Below are 20,001 nucleotides of genomic sequence, written 5' to 3'. Positions count from 1 at the left end.
ACTTTCAAACATTTAGGTTTTGCTGTCAGCTGACCTTAGGAATTCTAAACACAATGGTGTGAGTGCGCCAGCCCTTCGACAGCAGCATTCCCATCAAAGACAACTTCTGTTCACAGGCAGTGGAAGGGCATCAAACCAGCCTGGAACATCAACAGACATCTGCCAGTATACAGTGTATTTTTACGCGTATAACCTGCTACAGTATGCAATAAACCAGCTATCGTATGCAATCAACAGTGCTTTAACAATGGAAGCATCAGCCTGGTGCCAACATTTAAACAAGAAAGTTTGTCTTTATGGTATAGCAAGTTGAGACGAGTCCACTTGTCGAAACACTGACTGCATGCTGAGGGCACTGTTCGCTACTTCATCTCTCCATGATAATTCCTTTGTAGTGCCACCATATGGCACATGCTGTAGTGATCAGGTGTTCAGATGAGTAGTGTCCGTGTACTAACCTTGCGAGTGCACTTGTTCTCTACCCAGGTGGCCTGTCGCGTACATTTGAGCTGTACTCGGCAGGCGTGACGACGCCTGGCTTTCTGGATTATCACGCTCGCATGCAGAGTTTCATCCTGTGGTTCATTGATGCAGCTTCGTACATTGACTCGGATGACGAGAAGTGGGAGTACTTTGTCCTGTGAGTGTGCCCATCTGATGCTCTGGTCTTACTCCTTCGATTACTACTTGGGGTAGAAGCATTCGTGGACTGTGTTCCACCACTTGCCATAGGCAGCTAAGTAGACGGCGGCCATCGTAAGTTTAGTTCCAATTCTAAGGAAGCTGGTAAAAAAAAAAGGCGGCTTTGCAGAGACAGCATCAAAGTAAAAAAAAATGGTGCAGTCTACTTCGCTGTTCAAATAAGATGGCAGCTGAGCAGAGTGCTTGAAAACTTGATGTGAAGCTCGCCTGTGCACAAGAAAACATAGTCATGCTTTCTTATATGTTCAATATAAACTATGTTATGCTTTTCTTAGGTTTTTCTTGGCAACACAACGTGGTATCAATTTGTAGAGACACGTCTTCCAGATACCAGTGCATTCTATTACTTGGGCTCGAAGCTGTCTTCTTAGCAGTCAACGTAGACTCCTTTCAGTGCTGACCAGAATTGCAACACACCCATTCTTTTACACTGACGTAGCAGTACTGAAGTTATTGCATGAAATTAAAAGAAAATGGACCTTTTACCTGAATTTTTCTTTTGTAGCAGTCAACATATTATGTGAAATTAATGACAATAGAGTTTTCTTGCAATATCTAGTTTGTCTACACTGATTTGGTATTTCTCTTTATTGTGTCTTAAATATTGTTGCAGTAGAAATGTGGGTCACTGTATCTGATCATGTATTATGGCTCGTACCAGGGTTACTTTCTTATTTTGAGGTGCTCTTTGTCTGGTCTTTTCACCAAATACAGACATGAGAAAAGGGTTGTGGATGGAGTCACATGCTACCCCTTCGTTGGCTACGCAACAGTGTACAGATACTATGCTTATCCAACCCACATCAGGCCAAGGATCAGGTGAGCTTTACGTTTAACTGTAAGAATGCGCTTTCTTGATGTTTGAGATTCTCGGATAAGCCGCCAGTCATAGCTGGTTCCGACCGTGCCAAACAACATGGTAGTCCAGACTGTTCTAGATTCTCTCTCTCCTTATCATGCATTTTGCATGATTTTTGCAATTTGGGTTTAGCTAAGCGTAGTACATTTTATTTGTGTATCTGACCATGAGGTTTATGCAAGCCAAGTGTCTAGCCAGTCATCTGATGATACTATAGTATCTTCGTGGTAGGGAGCCATGTTTGTGGTGGCTGGTTACAGTTTACGCAAAAAAGACTTAGCAAGCGCTTTTTCGTTAAGTGTACGATAGTACGTTTGCTCGTTGTTTAAGACAGTGTTTTGTTTTCCAGCTGTCAGGCATCGAGGTGCTTTAATCTTTAAGTACGCTTTGTTAGGACCTTGAAAGGCCCTTGGAAACCACTGAAAATTTTCCCACAAGGGCTGCTGTGAATCCTGTATAAGACATTAAGCCCAGTCAACTGATTAAAAGGATGTAGTGTACCACTGTGTCTCTCTGTTTCTCTCGCAGCCAGATGTTAGTTCTACCTCCTTACCAGAAGATGGGCTTGGGTACGGAGTTGCTGCAGGGAGTGTACAACTTTTACAGAGACCGAAGCGACGTGCTGGACATTACAGGTAGTATGTCCTGGCGGCTGCTGTCCTGACGTCTTGCGGTGTGTTTGTTGCTGTTGAATACTGTTTGTTATAATTCACATCAGCATCCAGTCAGGTTATCGACCTCATAAAGCATGAAAACAGTGTGAAAACATACCTGCCAACTCTTGCATTTTCCGCGTAGTTTATGAATAGGCTTGCTTATGATTTGACAAATGTTTTGTCCCCCTCGCCCCCTCCCCCTCCCAATCATTTCGCTCATTGGTCTCTAAACCTTTCATTGGAAATCTTCTGACGGTAAAAAGACGCTATGGGGTACTTGCTTTCTGTAAGTTTATGCAGACATATCCCCGAAACAGGTGAAATCGGCAACACTGAAAAACTTACTGCGATCTAAAAGGCAATGGGCTGCTTGTCAATATTTACTGTGCCATATTTGTTGCTGCATATAAAGGTAAATCGTTGTCAATTAAGTCTGTTTGTATCCTGGAAAAGGGCGTATACTCAGGGCAGGCTTAAAAAAAATTCATGTCATGAATCCATGATCCATGGCAATCCATGATCTGTCTAAGGCGAAAGCCTTAGACAGATCATGGGTTGAAAAATCGGATGTCCGGCATTACAGCAGCAAAATTATGTACTATTATGTGCTTACTATTATTATTACTAATAATAATTACTATGATTATTATGTAATTATGTAAATTATGTGCCACCAAAAGTGGCACCAAAACCCACAACAGTTGGTGAGAGGTGAACCCATGACCGTTGGTGTTAAAACAAAGTTAATTAAGACACTCGAACCCTCGACCTTTGGTGGGAGTTGAACCCACGACCATTGGTGTTAAGACAGTGGTAATTAATATAGAGTTAATTAAGGCACTTGAACCCACGGCTATTGGCGCACAAGAAATTGCCTGTCCGGTGTTATGGCACCAAAATTCAACGGCACCAAATTGATGAGAGTCGGGACCACAGTTAATTAAGATGTAGCTAAGGTCCTCGAACCCACAACCTTCAGTGGGAGTTGCACCCGCGACCTTCGGTGTTAAGGCAAAGTTGATTAAAATAGAGTTAATTAAGGCACTAGAAATCATGACCTTTGGTGGGAGTCATATCCATGATCTTTGGTGTTAATTAAGGCACATATAATTAATATATAATTAAGGCACTCAAACCCACTGCTTTTGGTGGGAGTCGAACATACGGCTTTTGGTGTGCGAAAAGTTGCCTGTCCGGTGTTATGGCACCAAAATCTAATGGCACCAAAATTGATGGGAGTCGAACCCATGACCTTTGGTGTTAAGGTACAGTTAATCAAGATAGAGGTTTTGGCACTCGAACCCACAGCCATTGGTGTAAATAAGGCAAAATGAATTAAGGCACAGATAGTTAAGATAGAGTTAATTAAGGCACTTCAACTCACGGCCATTGGCACTGAGTTTTGAATAATTAAGATAGTTCATTAAGATAATTAAGGCACTCTAACCCACAATCTTTGGTGGGAGTCGCACCCTCAATCTGTGGTGTTAAGGCAAGGTTGATTAAAGGGCAACTCTGGCGATTTTTCAATGTCAACGGATGTCAATGAAATTCGCTGGGTACATTCCTTTGAACACTTCCGTCATGTCCTCAAGAAAGCAGGTTTGATAGTCGCACAGATGTTTTACATATGAATTTAATTAATTGCCTCGAACACCCTACTTTGCGTCCTACTCAGTTACAAGCCACATTGTGTATGACGTCAGGAGTGTGTATGACATCATTGCGTATGACGTCAGCAAGAACCAAGCTTCTTGCTGTTGGGTGGTGTGCTTTTCGTCGAAACAATTCCTCGCTGTTAGCAATGGCGCCAGTTCTGTCTTTCTAACCCTTCCCAATGTCTTTGGAGCGCGGAAAGCACAGTGTGTTGCATAATGCCTTCTCCAGAAAATCAACTTCGCCCCAATACAGCATTCATATGCGGTGAAGTGTACAAAAAGTTCGAAGGGGCAATTGTCATGGGACATATATTTACTTTTATTATATGCGCGTGCACCCGCCGCCTCCTGTCACATTAAGAGCTCTGATACTCCTAATAACCGACTGTAATTTGTAAATACGTGTGAATAAATCTTGTGGAACTTCCCACTGATGTGTTAGCTCAGTGCACATGCTCCACTGCAGGTAAGTTGGCCATTCAATTAGCTTCCTTTAATTAGAACTTCTTTTAATTCAAACAAATTTTCGGGCCCCTTTGAGTTCGAATTATCGAGATTCGACTGTATAATGATGGCCAGTGTCATAGTTTACCTCAGCGGAACCCCTCAGGTCTGGTTTCGGACTCATGAAGACAATATGACCAGCTGGGACACGTTCAAGTAGCAGCTCCACGACCTTTTTGGCAACCCGTTTGGTCGACAGCTTGCCGCCAAGAAACAACTGGCGGTAACAGAGCCAGATGTCAACTGAGCCTTACTTGTATCATACATACAGGACGTGCTGGCCTTGTGTCTACAAGCTGACCAGAAGATGTCCGAGGCTGACAAGATCAGCCATATTTTGAAGGGTATTGCAGATGATGCGTTCAATCTGCTCGTCTTCACCAACGTGACCACCATGAACAGTGTGTTCAAAGAGTTTCGTCGTCTCGAGCAAGTGAAAGGCCAGCATATCTTTCCGCAGTTGGAGTGTCGACCGAATGCCGCTGCAACGTCGTCCTGTAATGCAACTCCTTGTCAGCCATCCCCATCAGATGACGTGGTGTGCATCGTCAGCCGAGAACTCAAGGCGCTTTTTATGAACCCACTGTATTCGAGACCTCGACACAGCTGTTTCATTGATCCAGGTTGTTGTTTGCCAGGAATTTGCGAACGTTAGTCTCCTTTCTATTGTTTGCGCTATGAATACTCCTGATACCGCGCTAGTCTCCGTGGACAGGCCTCCTCGCAGACTGCACACCTTCATCGTTCCAGAAACCTGTTGAAATAGAGAACAGCCGATGATAAGCCTATCTGTGTCTGCTGTAGTTGAGTTGGACACATTGCTTGCTATTGCCGCAGCCAGTGGCCCTCTCAGTCCCATAGCCCATTTCCCACTTACTCTGGTCTCTTCCGGACTGCAAGCCTCATCCTCTTCGCACCGAATCCTCTGCGCCCAATGTCCCTGAGCAAAGTACCCGCTACGTCCAGTTGCCTCCACCGCATCGCTGTCCATCTCGTTCACTGACTCGCCACCGCTCTCCTTCGCTGTCCTTATGCCATCACTTTTTGCTGGAAAACTATACTGTGCAGCCTCTGGAGGTGAAGGTGCAGTGTCGACCTTTACCCAAAATCCTCGTTTGCCCTTACATGCCCACCGGAACACTCTTGAATTCCACGTCAATGCCATCCCTGTCAGAGCTTTGGTTGATACTGGGGCGCATGTCTCTATCATGTGTGCCAGTTTTCATTGCTGCATGAAGAAGGTTCTTACACTTCCCATGGCCTGAGTTGTACGTATTGCTGACTGCGCAACGGTTGCCGTTGTTAGGATGTGCACAGCTCGGGTTACCGTTGCTGGTTACCAGGTGGTAGGTATTTTTATGATCCTTGCGGAGTGTGCTCACGACCTCATACTTGTACTTGATTTTCTTTCTGCCCATAACGATTGCTCCGCCGGTGTCCTCTGCTTTGAACTGCCCCGCCTCTGTGAACATAGTGACCAACTGCCTCCGTTTTGCTAACATTGCAGCAGTTTCGTTCGCCTTCTATCTAAAACCGTGACATATGTCGAATTGTCATGTTCGCCAGCGGATCCAGATGGCGACTACTACATGACGCCTCTTACTGACATCCTGCTCATGCACGGTATCACTGCACCTTACACGGTTCTGAGCATTATATCTAACAGAAGCTGCCTTCCACTTGTGAATTTTGGCTTTCTCAAGCAAGTCCTTCTTCCTCAGGGGCTTTCTGTAGTCCACCTTTGCCTCCTGCAAGACTTTCAGCTAGAAGCTTTTGCACTAGGTGCTACATGTCTTCCCCAGGGCACTCCGGCGCAGACGACTTGTGGCAGCTGGGAAATTCGCAGCATGATCGCCAGTGACCTTCTGCCCGAGCACACTGAAGCCTTTATACGTATTCCGGAGTCGTACCGAGCTATTTTAGACTTCACTAATCGGCCATTGGGCCAGACGTTTGTTGTTGTGCATCACATTCACACAGGCGATGCCAGCCTTGTGCACCGGTGCCCGTAATGAATGTCTCCGTCTGAGCGAAACATCATCCAGCAGGAAGTCAACAAGTTGCTTGCAAAGGACATTATCGAGCCATTCTCCAGTCCCTGGGTATCTCCTGTTGTTTTAGTTAAAAAGAAGGATGGGCCGTATGGACTGTCAACACCTCAACAACATTACAAAGAAAGATTACCCGTTGCCTCGAATTTATGATGCCCTTGATTGTCTGTATGGTGCCGCTTACTTTTCTTCTACCGAACTTCGATCTGGATATCGGCAGATTGTCGTGGACCCAGTGGACCGAGAGAAAATGGCTTTTGTAACTCCTGATGGGGTTTACCAGTTCAAGGTCACGTCTTTCGGTCTATGTAATTGCCCAGCAACATTCGAGAAAATTATGGATTCTCTGCTATATGGGTTCAAGTGGTATACATGCTTGAGTTATTAAGACGATGTGATTGTGTTTTTGCCTACGTTTGATACACACCTCGACCGCCTCTCAGCGATTCTTGACATGTTCGCCATGTTCGACTTCAGTCGAATTCATCGAAGTGCCGTTTGGCCATCGCCGCATTATGATCCTTGGCCATATTGTGGGTGCTGCCTGACTTAGAAAAAATCCGAGCCGTGAAAAACTTCCCTATGGCAACCCCATTCTTGCATTGCAGACTTCAAGGCAAAGCACCACCCAAGAGAAACCACAATCACGGCACTACAGCGGCATCAGAATTTGCGCAAAAATTGCTGCAGGCATTGATGTACGCAGCACAGTACGGTGGCTACAAGCAAGTGTCATGGCACCGACACAATTAAAAAAAAAAAATCAAGAACCCAAAAGGTCAGCTGCGCGCAGACGTTCGCGCACTTGTTTTTGTCGAGACAGTGCGAGCGCCATGGCGTGACTCTGCTCCACCAATAGGGACACGCAGACCTCATTGCCTGGCCTCGCTGGAGGGCTCTGGTGGAAAGGTAAAAGAATGTCGCTGCCTTTAGTTTTATTCAGGTGGCTTAGTGGCAGCATTATCAGCTTGAGAAGTGGAGTTTCTCTAACATTTATAGCTTCGCACGGTGATGTTGCGATAGCCACTATCTTGTATATTAAGATAAACAATACATTCTTTCATTTATCATAAATACAGATACTGGTACGTGTCTTGCCAGGCCTATCATGGTACAGATGCAACATACCCATAGAGTATCAAAGATACAGATGAAAAATAACCAAGGCGTATGTAAGATAGTGTCTAAGATACATGTATCTTCGATATGGCCCAGCACTGGATGGGAAACAAACAAAATTGAGCTGGTCAGCAACGATGGAATGTAATGCCGCCATAGTGAAGCACAATGCTCACTTTGTGCCGCTTGCAGCAGGGAACGGCGCCGCGTTTGTTGTTATTGGCATTGCCTACTGAAAGCACGCAGTATGCTTCTAATGGCACTATGCCATGCACACTGTAAGGCAGGTAGGTGAACATGCTTATCGCAGTCGGGTTGATGGTGATAGCTGTCAATGCGGTGTAGAACGACTTACTAGGATATTTGCTAGGTATTGGAATGGGAAACTGAGTGCGCATTGGCATTTTCACGTGACAAGGATGGCCGAGCACTGTGGGGAAGTCGTCCCGGTGGACGGCTATTGTTCTCAATCGTGCATGCTTCATGTCGTCTTTTCTTGTTCACATGAGATCTAGTGGCCGGAAAATGTGTCCAAAAATTGCAGTTTGCTGATTTACTGAACACCGGTGCCTAAAGATAGTGTTTTCCAGGAACATATCAAACAGTAAAAAAGAATTGCAACTGTATTGGGTCATTTTTTATGTTCTCGATCGAGAGCGTTGGCTCCGGGAAATTGCACGAAACAAGATCGTAATCAACGAAGTTCTACTGTAGTTTTTTTTTTCGTGTCTGAAGCTTGCCCACACTCGGCACATGTTTTAAACAGGCCACCTAAAAGGTGCTGTGATTAATTATTTGTGCCACTCTTGAGATATTGAGGTTTCATGCCATGATTATGGAGTCGACAGCTGCATAAGAATGAAAAAGGAAAGTGGGACACAAAATTTTCCTGCAAGTCTTGAAGACCCCATAGCTGTCCGTGTAAACTACCAGTGAACCACTAACTTAGAAGATTCCTGGCAAGTTTTTGCATCACCTACCATCACAACAAACTGCTTACAATTCCAACTGTTGTAGTTTTATAACCAAGTTCTTTACTGCAATATAACAGATGCTTCTGCATCCTAGCCATCTGCTGATGAGCTAATAATAGCTTTGTGAGTGTCTAAAGCAGTTTTCCTGGCTTTCTTCTTTCTACAGTAATTGCTAACAGCTTTTTTTCTTGAAGTTTCATTACGCTCCTCAACTACAAGATAATGCATGAGAAGTAACTTTTTCACCATAAGCAACACAGTATATGTACGCTACAGTTCTGTGGCTCTTTTTCACCTTGATATTCAGCAAAATCCAGTTGGCATAACTGCGTTTCATCTGCTCCTGTCGTCTGTGCATGAGCTCATGAAGATTGTATTTTTTTCCCACAGTGGAAGATCCTTCGGAGGTTTTCACACGACTCAGAGACTTTGTCGATGCCAGAAACTGCTTGAAGCTTGCTTCATTTGCGAAGGAACACTTGCTCAAAGGCTTCTCTGAAGAGATGTGGAAAGAAGCCCAGCAGAAACTGAAGGTTAACAAGGTATGCTGCAGATTGTTTTTGCTTGTGTTAATGTGTTCTTGTTGGTTCCGTTTTGTCTATTCGTTGGCCAAGTCAACTGCTGTGACATTGCCATGCGTTGCTTCTTCAGAGTGTTGAACGCTGCAACGCCTTTTTGTCATGGTTGCTAAGTGATACTGTCGTGAACATGTGAGCCAAATATTATGCTCATATTACTGAACCACCCCTCGGGCTTGATGAAAAAACACAGTCCATGGATAGCATAAGCTGCTGAGAGGTTCACACAGCATATACTATCAGCAGACTATGTTTTATGCAGGCGTTTCTAGAACACCTGGTGGTTTGTTTCCTAACAAACAAAAACAGCTGAAATGCACTTTGTCATATGTAGATGGTGCCACAAATTTTTTGTTACAGAAATTCCTGGAGACCTAGCCAGAGAATGCTATGCATTAAAAGAATACCTTTCTTTATCATAAACTAAAAAAGAGACTTGGCAAAATAAGTCGCCAACTTTCTTGTGCACTTTATTTAGCAGAATTTGTCATGGCAGCCAACGTTATTGCACTGACATTCACAACATGTTGCATGTCAAAACGTATGAGCTATGCAAAGTAAAGATGCACATCGTTGAATGCCACCATCACTTCCCTTGACGTCAAAATCCTTGCTTTGTTTAAGATTGGCATCACTGTTGCCTTTGTTAACATTTGCACCCTTTCTGTCCAGCTCGCTCTGAAGACGTCGGTCATCAGTTACTATTACAGTTGAACCTACTTATAACAATATTCAAATGCCACAAAAATTTCATTATTATAACCGATTAGTGTTATAACCGGGTTGCATGAAAAAAATCAATATAGGGGGATGGCAGAGCTGATCATAGACGAGCTCTGCCTGCCCTACCCCCTCATTACTGCCGTCGTCGCCGTCGCTCTCCGATGCAAGCACGTTCGCGACGATCGCCTCATCTGTCAGAATCACTTAGTTTACAAAGCACTTACGTAGTTTCCAAATCTATAGCCATGCCAGGCACGTACCCATGGGGGGGGGGCCCGGGGGGGCCCGGGCCCCCCCCGAAATCAAGTGGCATACCGCCCTCTCCCCCCCCCCCCTCCCCACCCAAGCCACCACTCCTCACACATTCCTAAAGCGCCACCAGAAGAGACTTGACAGCTGTTCATCGGTCAGCATTATGCTGCCTTTTTCACTCCTTTTAGACGGCAGTAGTTATCGGCACCTCTTGTAATGTGAAGGACAGTTTTCTCATAGATTCCGCACCCCCACGATTAACTCGCGATGCGTTCAGTTGTCACCATCTATTCAACCGTCACGCGCATAGCTGTTGCTTTTGTTAGTTCAACCTTCTTTGTTTAGGCTGATCCTGGGATCACGAGAGGGATGCGGTTGTTACTCAGCTGGTCTGTACTCTCATGGAACGAGTTGCGGTCGGAGAAAACGCCAATTGCGTTTAACTTTTCCCTTTACTTCATTATTTTCTTGAGTTACGGCTGGCCGCGACGCTGGCAGATGCCCGGAACCATATACACGTGATATGGGTTAGATAAGGTGGGAAATAAAATAATGTGAAAGAGCGTCCATCATGAAACCCTGCAATAACCCTTAAACCAATAAGCAAGATGACTGTCGCCCGTTACCTCGTCTGTTTTTCCCTAACTGTATAGCACTTTTCGTGCAAAATTGGCAACTGGAAACAAAAATCGCAAGGAGTTGAGAAATTAAGCGATTTACTAAGAGAGAGAGCCAAGGCAACAACCAAACTGCAAGCAAAAGCGAATAATACAAAAGTTAAGCGTTGTTTATGAGACTATTTATGGATCAACATCTTTTTATTGAAAAAGGAAGTAGAGAAAATGCCGCCGGAAGTGGAGAACAATTACTTGTTTTGAATGACGCTTCTACAGTTATCGGTCGAACCGCCTCACGTAGCCACTTCTCTGCTGTGCTTATGTGGGTCTTTTTCTAACCTTTCGCGGTGAGCGCAGTACGTATAGAATCGCAGAGTCCTGCGCTCTAGGCGGTTGTATGGGACTGGCGGCCGCACAGCGTTACGCAATTCGCGGAACTGTCAAAACTGATCAACAAGGCGAAAATAACTGATATTCGAAATTATAGCATGAGAAACACTGAAGAAGCCGTAAAAATGAACGCATCCTGAAATCAGTAAAAAAGAAACCTGGCGTAGGACAAACCATGATGTATGCACTAAAAGATAAAAAGGGGAATATCATCAGCAATCTCGAAAATATAGTAAAAGCAGCGGAAAAATTCTAAGCTGACCTGCATACAGTACCAAGAGGAGTCACGATACCTCACTTAGAAACAGTAATGAACAGGATACAGAAACTCCTATTTCACAGAAACTCCTATTTCACTCCTATTTCACATTTGAAACCCACAGAAACCCAGAAACCCACATTTGACAGCTTCTCCAGAGTATAAAAACCTGGCATTTCCCTGGCATAGCGAATCTTGTTACACAAAGATGCTTGAGGTCTGCCTCACCAAATTACGCTGCCGCATTCCCTCCCTAAATTTCAATTTATACAGGTCGGGTTTGGTTCCCTCTCCCCTTTGTTCTCTTTGTGAGAAAGAGGAAACGATACAGCACTTTCTTCTATCTTGCCGCCGCTTTGCTGCGTTAAGAAAAAGATTGTTGGAGATGCCTTTTCGAAGAATTGGCCTGGACTTGACAGAACCTGCAATTCTTTTGTTCGGGGCGTCCACTTTGGGATTCAGCCACAGGGATGCATGCTTCGCTGTCCAAACATTCCTTACAGAATCTAAACGAATGCCCTGCTAAATTCTATTTTTTTATTACCTTTAAATTAATTATTCCTCATTCAACAGCACCTTCCTGATTTTATGTTAGCCGGTAATTCAACCCTATTCAATGCTATTCGCATAGATATTAGGAAATTTATGCTCTATATTATTTTGGAATAATCCACCCATTTCTTGGCCAATCCCCCATCGTGGGTAGGAGCCACACGTGCCACCGGCTACAACAACAACAACAACAAAGGAACAAGAGATCAGGATCGCCAGTCGGCCACTAGAGACTGTGAAGGAGCACGTTTACCTAGGCAAATTAATCACAAGCAACCCTGATCATGAGAAGGAAATTCACAGAAGAATAAAAATAGGTTGGATCGCATACGGCAGATATTGCCAGCTCCTGACTGGAAGCTTACCATTATTATTGAAAAGTAAGGTGTGCAATCAGTGCGTTTTGCCAGTGCTGACATATGGGGCAGAGACTTGAGAGCAAGTTAAGGACCGCGCAAAGAGCGATCGAACGAAGATTGCTAGGCATAACGGTAAGAGAGAGAAAGAGCGGTTTGGATCGGAGTGCGAACGGGTATAGACGATATTCTAATTGACATCAAGAGGAAAAAATGTAGCTGGGCATGATGATGATGATGATGGTGATGATGGTGATGATGTTGCTGCTGCTGCTGATGATGATGATGATGTTGGAGGTAGTGGGCCCCCCCGAAAAACAATCCTGGGTACGCGCCTGAGCCATGCGCTTCCTTTTCACCGGCAACGTCTTGTGACATTGCTGATTATCAGTGGGCAGATCAGCCATCTTCCATTTCGGCGGCGAGTCAAAAGAGGCTGAGAAACCATGTGGCCAGGAATGATTTTGACGCAACCAACAAAGACGAACACAGGTGATTGAGCTGTTTGCAGAACTGTGCTGAATGAGGAGCCAGCAAGCAAGATGCAAGCAGCGCAGTTGGCGCGGTCCATTTGTGTTTCGGAGGGCGACGCGGCGTATAGCTATGGGCGCAGTCCATTCGTGTTCAAAGGGGTGGAAGAGCGACGGGAGAGAGGCGCATGGAGAAGGCTGGAAAATGAGCGCGCGGCGACCGTTAGAGCAGCGGGCCATCGTGCAGCGGCTTGAATTTCTAATTTTCTTAATTTTTTTCCAGGATTTCACATTTCACTATGTTTCGACTCGGACACCGAGCCGCCAGACTTCATCGTTTATATGCCATTGGGGCATTGTAGCAAGCGGGTTATTTCACCATGCACAACATACAAAAGTTGACGGTGCAGCAGCTTCTCATTGTTACGATTGATACATGGTCGAACCCACTTATAACGATACCTGTTTTAACAATATATCGGTTATAACAATGAGAGGCTGCTGCACCGTCAACTTTTGTATGTTTTCCATGGTGAAATAACCCACTTATTACAATGCCCTGATGCCGCATTATCAATTATAACGATGAAATCTGGCTGCTGAGTATCCAAGCTGAAAGGTAATGAAATGCGAAATCCTTGGAAAGAAAAAAAGAAAACGAGAAATTCGAGCCACTGCACGATAGAGCGTGGCTCTCTTTCGTCGTCCTTCCGCCCCTCCAAACACGAATGGGCTGTGCCCATAGCTCTACGCCACCCCATCCTCTGAAACACAAATGGACCGCACCAACTGCGCCGCAAGCAGATTGCTCGCATGTTGCTCGCTGGCTGCTGGCTCCTCAATCAGTGCAGTTCGGCAGTTCTCAAACAGCCTAATCGCTCGCATTCGTTTTTGTTGGTTCTGTTGAAGTTGTTCCTGGCCACGCAATTTCTCAACTTCGCTTGACTCGCTGCCGAAACAGAAGATGGCTGATCCGCCTGCTGATAATCGGCGATGCACGACATTGTCGGTGAAAAGAAGGCGCACGGCTATAGATCTGGAAACTAAGTGCTTCTAACTGATGAGACGATTGTCGCGAACGTGTTTGCATTGGATAGCGACAACGGCAGCAATGATGCAGTAGGGCAGGCTGCCTCAATGTTGTCCTCACAGGAAGCCCGGCATGATCAAGTCCCTCCGGGGCTTCGTTTTCGCGAGGAACCTTCTGCTGCACTACGTGGAGCACCTGGATACCTTGGAGAAGGACGTCGGCAAGCTTTACGTAAAGCATGCAAAGTTGAGGGACATAAGGTTTTCTCGTGCAATGCAGTGAGATGTATGTGGCGAGGCGCTTGCGGCAATCTCGCCGTAGCGTTTCTTCTGTATTTCTTAAGCTGACAGGCTGCCACGACAACCTCCTCGCATTCTTTAAAAGGCCCCTTTTGGGACCACCAGAGTGATGCCTCGGCGGTGCTCGCATATCGCTTGCCACCCGTGACACCACCTTTTTACAGTTGTTAAAGCAGTGCCATTTTTTAATACCGACAGCCACGCCTTGTTACACGTGATCGCAGCGCCCAGGATGCAGTGAAACGAGTGAGCACAATCAGCTGCCGGATGGAGGACGGTGGTGGGGAGGGGCACCGACCTCCTCGCCATTATAGTTTTCTAAAATCAGCTCTGCCATTCCCCTATTTTGATTTTTTCATGCGACCCGGTTATAACAGTGATCGGTTATAAGAATGGAATTTTCGTGGCACTTGAATATTGTTATAAGTGGGTTCGACTGTGGTGTTAAAACTGGTATCGTTATAAGTGGGTTCGACTGTACATCATCACATCGTCATCAACTGCGACGCATTCGTCAGCCATTGCGATCACTGATGTGCTGAAACAAGCAGTGTACGAGTTGACGATTAGTGGGGCAGGGCAGTAGGACTACTTCTGACATTGGCACGTCCATCAATCGCATCGCTAATGCTGCTGCTAGCGCTAGCGCAGAGTCCACCTTGGCGACGTCTGCGGAGGACAGCGGTCACGCAACTACGTGGTGTTCGTTGTAAAGCAACAAATATTGGGAATATTGGGAATTGGGAATGCCTAAACATTTCTTTGTTCTATGGGCAAGTTCGTTGTGGAGGCATCCACAGTACACGTGAAACAGGAATTTGACCGGGACTTAATCAGTCCTTTGCTTTACAGGTCATTTCATTGCAGACCCATTGCACTGTATAATGTTTTTCATTTTTGCATGCTAAATGATCTCATAGGACTCGTGCCTCCATGGTGCCCACGGAGTGCATATTGCCACAGTTATAATGGCAGTCACGAATGGGTGCACTCTTTCCAGTGAACATGCCTAGAAGAAGCCTGATCCCCGAGACACAGATGTGCTTGGATTGGCAGCATGGTGTGCTCTGTAGTAGTAAAGTCATGGTACAGTTTCAGAGTGGAGTATGACACCAATTTTTTCTGCTGCTGACATTCCAGTTGATTCAATTGTTTATATTGTCATTAGTTATATTGTGGGAATACAATGTTGTGCTGCACTCTATGCTTCATATTATTGAAACTTTCCTATGCTTGATTATTTTCGTGAAGAAAAAGAAAGTGAATGCTTGAATAAAAAATACGCTTCCTACAGTCAGTTGATTCACCAGACATATGTAATCAGATCTCATCAGATGAGATCAGCAGCAGGTCTAAACAAAATAGGCTCAGTGGATGCTGAACAAAACAGTTTCTCCATTTCCGCATAGTTGATGTGTTGTAGCAAAAAATGCAATGCCCAGTACTTAATGCGTTCGACAGCGTATAACCATCACTACTTCCATAGTAAAATAATACATAGAACACATGGGAGGCTAAAATATTGCCCTTCAGGCCCGGGTCAGCCTCAGTCTCCTACATTGGGGTATTCCAAGGTCAGATTTCATGACATGAGGGAGGAGTGAATTAAAATGTGAACCTTGAAACCCCATTTGGAGGCCATCTGGGTCAGTTGTGAGACGAGGTGACAAGCCATGTGCCCTCTTTTTGAATTTCTTTTGTGGTAAAAGCAGTCGACATGGCAGATCTGCTTTGGATTTGCGCTGCCAACATTGGGGAAAATGTTCAAGCTAGCGTGCTTGCATTTGCCCAGTGGGTCTTGACTGACGAATATGCAAGGTGTTCCGCGCTATTTGAACCAAAATTTCCAAAAAAAGTGGCATACTTAGGATGAGTAAAGAGCACTGTCATATTGTATGGAGTCATATTGAGCCACTCTGAATATGTTTTGTTGCATGCCTGGTTGGCTAATTACTTAAGATCAATTATACGTTCTTCATGTGTTTGTATTGGAGCGTACATTGTATTTTGAGAACTTGCAGCTCATGTTCAGAAACACCTCGGCGCATTTGCTTCCACAACGTTACCTTTATGTGTTTTTGTTTTCTCAAGGTTGTGAATTAAGTTCATGGATCATTAAGAAACAATGTCGTTACACTTTTGTGTTGAGTGCCCTTTAGTATGCTCTTAAAGAAAGACTTCTGCATGAGGCAAAATGTATTCTTCATACATGCAAAACCTGTTCTCAGTAAATTTCTTGCTCGTGAGCAGTTGTTAGGACGTTCATGCTTTATTATACCTCCCCCTTCCCATTTTCTTTCTTTAGAAGCAGGCACGGAGAGTATACGAGATTCTTCGATTACGAGCAACAAACACTGCGAATGCCAGCCAGTACAAAGCGTACCGCCTTGAAGTGAAGAACCGGCTAAACGCACCTTACCAGGTATGAAGGACCCTTCTTTTGGCCGGTTGGCATAGCAACAGTTATGCATAGTTAATCAATTGCGAGCAGCACCTATTTAGAAATGGACATATGCTTTAAATCTGCTTTGGCTGTGCTTTGGAATATGGGCAGTCAGACTTAAGATCCTAAGAAAGGCTGAACTAAAGCCAGATGTACCCATAAACAACACCCGTTGGGTGACCGGCTATAAGTTTACAGAGACATTGCTGCAGTCCCCGTACAATGGAGAGTTGGAAGCTTCTATGTGATTTTCCTTTTATCCTCCATAAGCCTTGTGGCGAATCTTCCCGAATTGAAGAAAAGAAAGACATGGACATAAAAGAGAACCACAGGACAGGTGCTGAACTGACCTGCCAGCTCAAGTTTAATAACAAAGTCTCTGCAGCACAGTGGTGGTGCTGCTTGCAATGATTCTTTACCAACTAACTGAGTTTATCCACGTACAGAATGCCGTGTAAAGGAGAGTGCCAGGTATACACAAATCTCTTCGCAAACCACTGGCTCTCTCTTGCTCAGATTTTGCAGAGCTGCTATTTAGCAGTGCATTCTGTTCAATATTGCTCGTGGGTATGTTACTTGCTTGTTTGAATTCGATTTAAGGAGTTTGAATTGTTGTCCCCTAGGTAACAGAAACATTGCGGCACAATATTTAATATCCCTGAAAAGGACTCCTTTCACCCCTTCCATGCTGTAGATGAGCTGCGTTTGTACGCCCATCTCTGGTAAAAATGGCCAAGGGCAAGCTGAGCTTGTCGACAGTACTTTTAACTGTCTAGCCGTGCCATGGACGAGCTGGTTTCGTCTCGCTGTTTTGTCATGCTTCTGGTAGATGGCAGCGCACGATGCGTTAGTCAGATAACCGGTGGACCATTAGGGTTAAAGAATGGGTGCCAAGAGAAGGGAAGTGCAGTCGAGGACGGCAGAAAATTAGGTGGGGCGATGAAATTTGGAAATTCGCGGGTGCTAGTTGGAATCGGTTGGCACAGGGCAGGGGTGATTGGAAATCGCAGGGAGAGGCCTGCATCCTGCAGTGGTCATAAAATAGGATGATGATGATATGTCACTCGTACTTCGCGTCTTTTTTGCGCTATAACAATTTTACAATGTTCGAAGTTCACAGTGCCCTTGGGTTGTTTTCTTATGCAGAAGCAAAAGACTGATGTTGAGAAGCTGCAACGGACGATGTCGCCGGAGGAGTTCCGCGCGACGCTCCAGTGCCTGAACGCAGAGAACCGCATCGAGCAGCTCGAGAGTCAGTACAGGGATTTGGAGATGGAGTACAGGCGCACCATCGAGCGCCTCGCCGTCGCTCCGAGGAGCTGATGCGGCGGCGGTGCCGCCACCACAACTGTGTGCGCTGTTCATCCTGTGTTTGGTGCGTGCGTGTTTGCCTGCTTGGTCGTCCATGTTCCGCATGTTGTCCTACTCGAGGGGAGACTGCACGCCGTGTGCCACTGTTATTCAAGGCGACAACACCGTCTCTGTAGCACCGTCATTTTTGAAGCGTTCTTTATTTTTTTTAGATCTGACTTGAGAGGAATCCTCTATCTGAATACAGGGAAACTGAGGATATTGCAGTGCTCGGCATCGAGTAACCCAGTTTCAGTGAGGTTTGTTGCAACTTAAATGACTAAGTTAAAGTGCATCGTGTGCTTGGCACTTCCTCTTAAGACTGTCAGGAATTAATGTGAATGGAAGTCATCTGTTATTGCACCGGTTATGGATATATGTCTGCTTCTTGTTGCTAGACATTTCTAGGAGCACGAAAGCTGTTGATTCAGCTCATGTCAATCCAGTCTGCTAATACAGTTGCCAGTGCCTAAATAGACAAGCCTCCTCCCAGGGTTTGCGAGCTAGCTTCCTCGCACAGGGAGGGTTGCCTGCAGCTGTTGAAGCACTCACGCCAAGATTGACCACCTTGCAGAGTTTTGTAAGGAGATCATTAAAGGAAGATTTGGCATGTGCATCTGCACGAATTGCGAATATGCAGATCTGGCCAGCATGAAAATGATTGATAAGAGTAGTGTGTGGATTTGCATTAACTTTTCCCCTCTGGTTTCGATTGTACTTGTAGCCTTTCATACCCTTTGATTCGTGAGGTTACTCGGAGAAACTAATGCAAGTAGAACAGACGGCAAAAATAGACAGAGGACAGCTGCTGCTTTTTTGTTGTCTGCTCTGTTTTTGTTTTCCTGAACATCTCCCCCAACCGGTGCGGTATTTTAACCGGCTACAGTTCCTAAGGTTACTTTGCCATTGGTAAATTTTATGCTTAGCAAATTACCAGATGAGGCAAAGTGATTAGCCTTATTTAGTCTCCAACTGCTGCTACCCAACTGTTTTCAGGACTTTACAGAGATAACAATTATTTCTTGGAGAATATCGGGAGCTACGCATTGTAGGTGGTGCCATTTCAATGTAACCTAGATTTACTAGCTCACACACTCTCAAGTGTCATGGTTTATTAGTTGATATGAAATTACAAACTAAAGCAAATTTTATGTATGTGAAAGACTAAGCACACCTTAAAAAAAGTTTAAAAGCAACTACACAGCACAGTTGTACCCCTAACACAGTAAAGGAAACTTACATTGTGTTTTCTAGCGAAGCCATGGAAAACGATAGGAACGTCTGCATGCTGCTAACCTTAATTCCCACATTGTTCAAATGATTTTTTTTATTTTATAGTTTAAGGCACAGCAACGAAACAGTGGACAATAGTTGGCCCAGTCATTAATCCCAGTTATTGTTTGAGATGGCATGTGTGATTGCCAATGTAGGCCTTACATACGTTAGCATAGGTCCTGCAAGGGCAATGTTGACCCAGCATTTGGTTTCCTTTACAGTGTTATTTGGAATGACACGTGTTGAAAAACATTGGTTCGATTGCATGACGCACGTCCAAAGTTGGACAACGTTGGTCACCCTTACATTGTTACTCAGGGTGGCATGAATGATTGAAGTGCTGAACTTTCCTGTGGTAAACTTGGCTAGAAGCTGTGGATAACCTTGATGCATGAGAAGCTTTGCTTAAAAAAAGTACACTCTAGGCGAAATAATGTATGCCATCATTATTTGCAAGGTGGCTAGAGGGCTATAGAAAGCTAATGTGTTCCCTCTTTCGCAAATGTAGCACACCAAGTTCTTTCAGTATTAGTGGCTCATGCTGTTATGTCTATTTTTTTTTTTTTTAAGTTTCATGGTTGAAACATAAAAACAGACAGTTGTACTCATCAGTATGCGGTAACTTGTACATTTGTCACAGTCAACTAGTGTGAAAGGGTGGGTGAAAACAATCATCATCTTGTATGACCAAGCAGCCTGAATAATTGATTATTTAGACTCTGCTGTAGTGTTGAGGGCTGATTACCTGTGGGCCTTAACACATTCATAATTTGTGCTGCAGTACTTCCGGGTTATTTCTGTGCGCAGCTGTAATCTTGTTCTACTGCACATGTTTTGTTCAATTTCTTTGATTTGTGGTAATAAAATATCCTTGCGCTATCCAA

General features: G+C 44.8%; 1 protein-coding gene across 4 annotated transcripts in view; it reads left to right on the top strand.

The window, feature by feature from the left end:
* Positions 1 to 20,001, top strand: part of Hat1 (histone acetyltransferase 1) — a 30,737-nt gene extending 10,736 nt beyond the window's left edge. For 3 of the 4 annotated variants that reach the window (XM_065453865.2, XM_065453864.2, XM_065453861.2), the window contains exons 6-11: positions 487 to 640; positions 1,417 to 1,521; positions 2,090 to 2,199; positions 8,914 to 9,065; positions 16,355 to 16,471; positions 17,639 to 20,001. In XM_065453865.2, the coding sequence (XP_065309937.2) occupies positions 487 to 640; positions 1,417 to 1,521; positions 2,090 to 2,199; positions 8,914 to 9,065; positions 16,355 to 16,471; positions 17,639 to 17,815 (815 nt within the window). In that variant the 3' untranslated portion in view covers positions 17,816 to 20,001. The remainder of the gene's footprint in view (positions 1 to 486; positions 641 to 1,416; positions 1,522 to 2,089; positions 2,200 to 8,913; positions 9,066 to 16,354; positions 16,472 to 17,638) is intronic. The other variant, XM_065453862.2, reaches the window with a different exon arrangement.

Source organism: Dermacentor albipictus, chromosome 4, assembly GCF_038994185.2.
Source record: "Dermacentor albipictus isolate Rhodes 1998 colony chromosome 4, USDA_Dalb.pri_finalv2, whole genome shotgun sequence".
Lineage (NCBI taxonomy): Eukaryota > Metazoa > Arthropoda > Arachnida > Ixodida > Ixodidae > Dermacentor > Dermacentor albipictus.
This window is presented reverse-complemented; position numbering and strand designations above follow the sequence as displayed.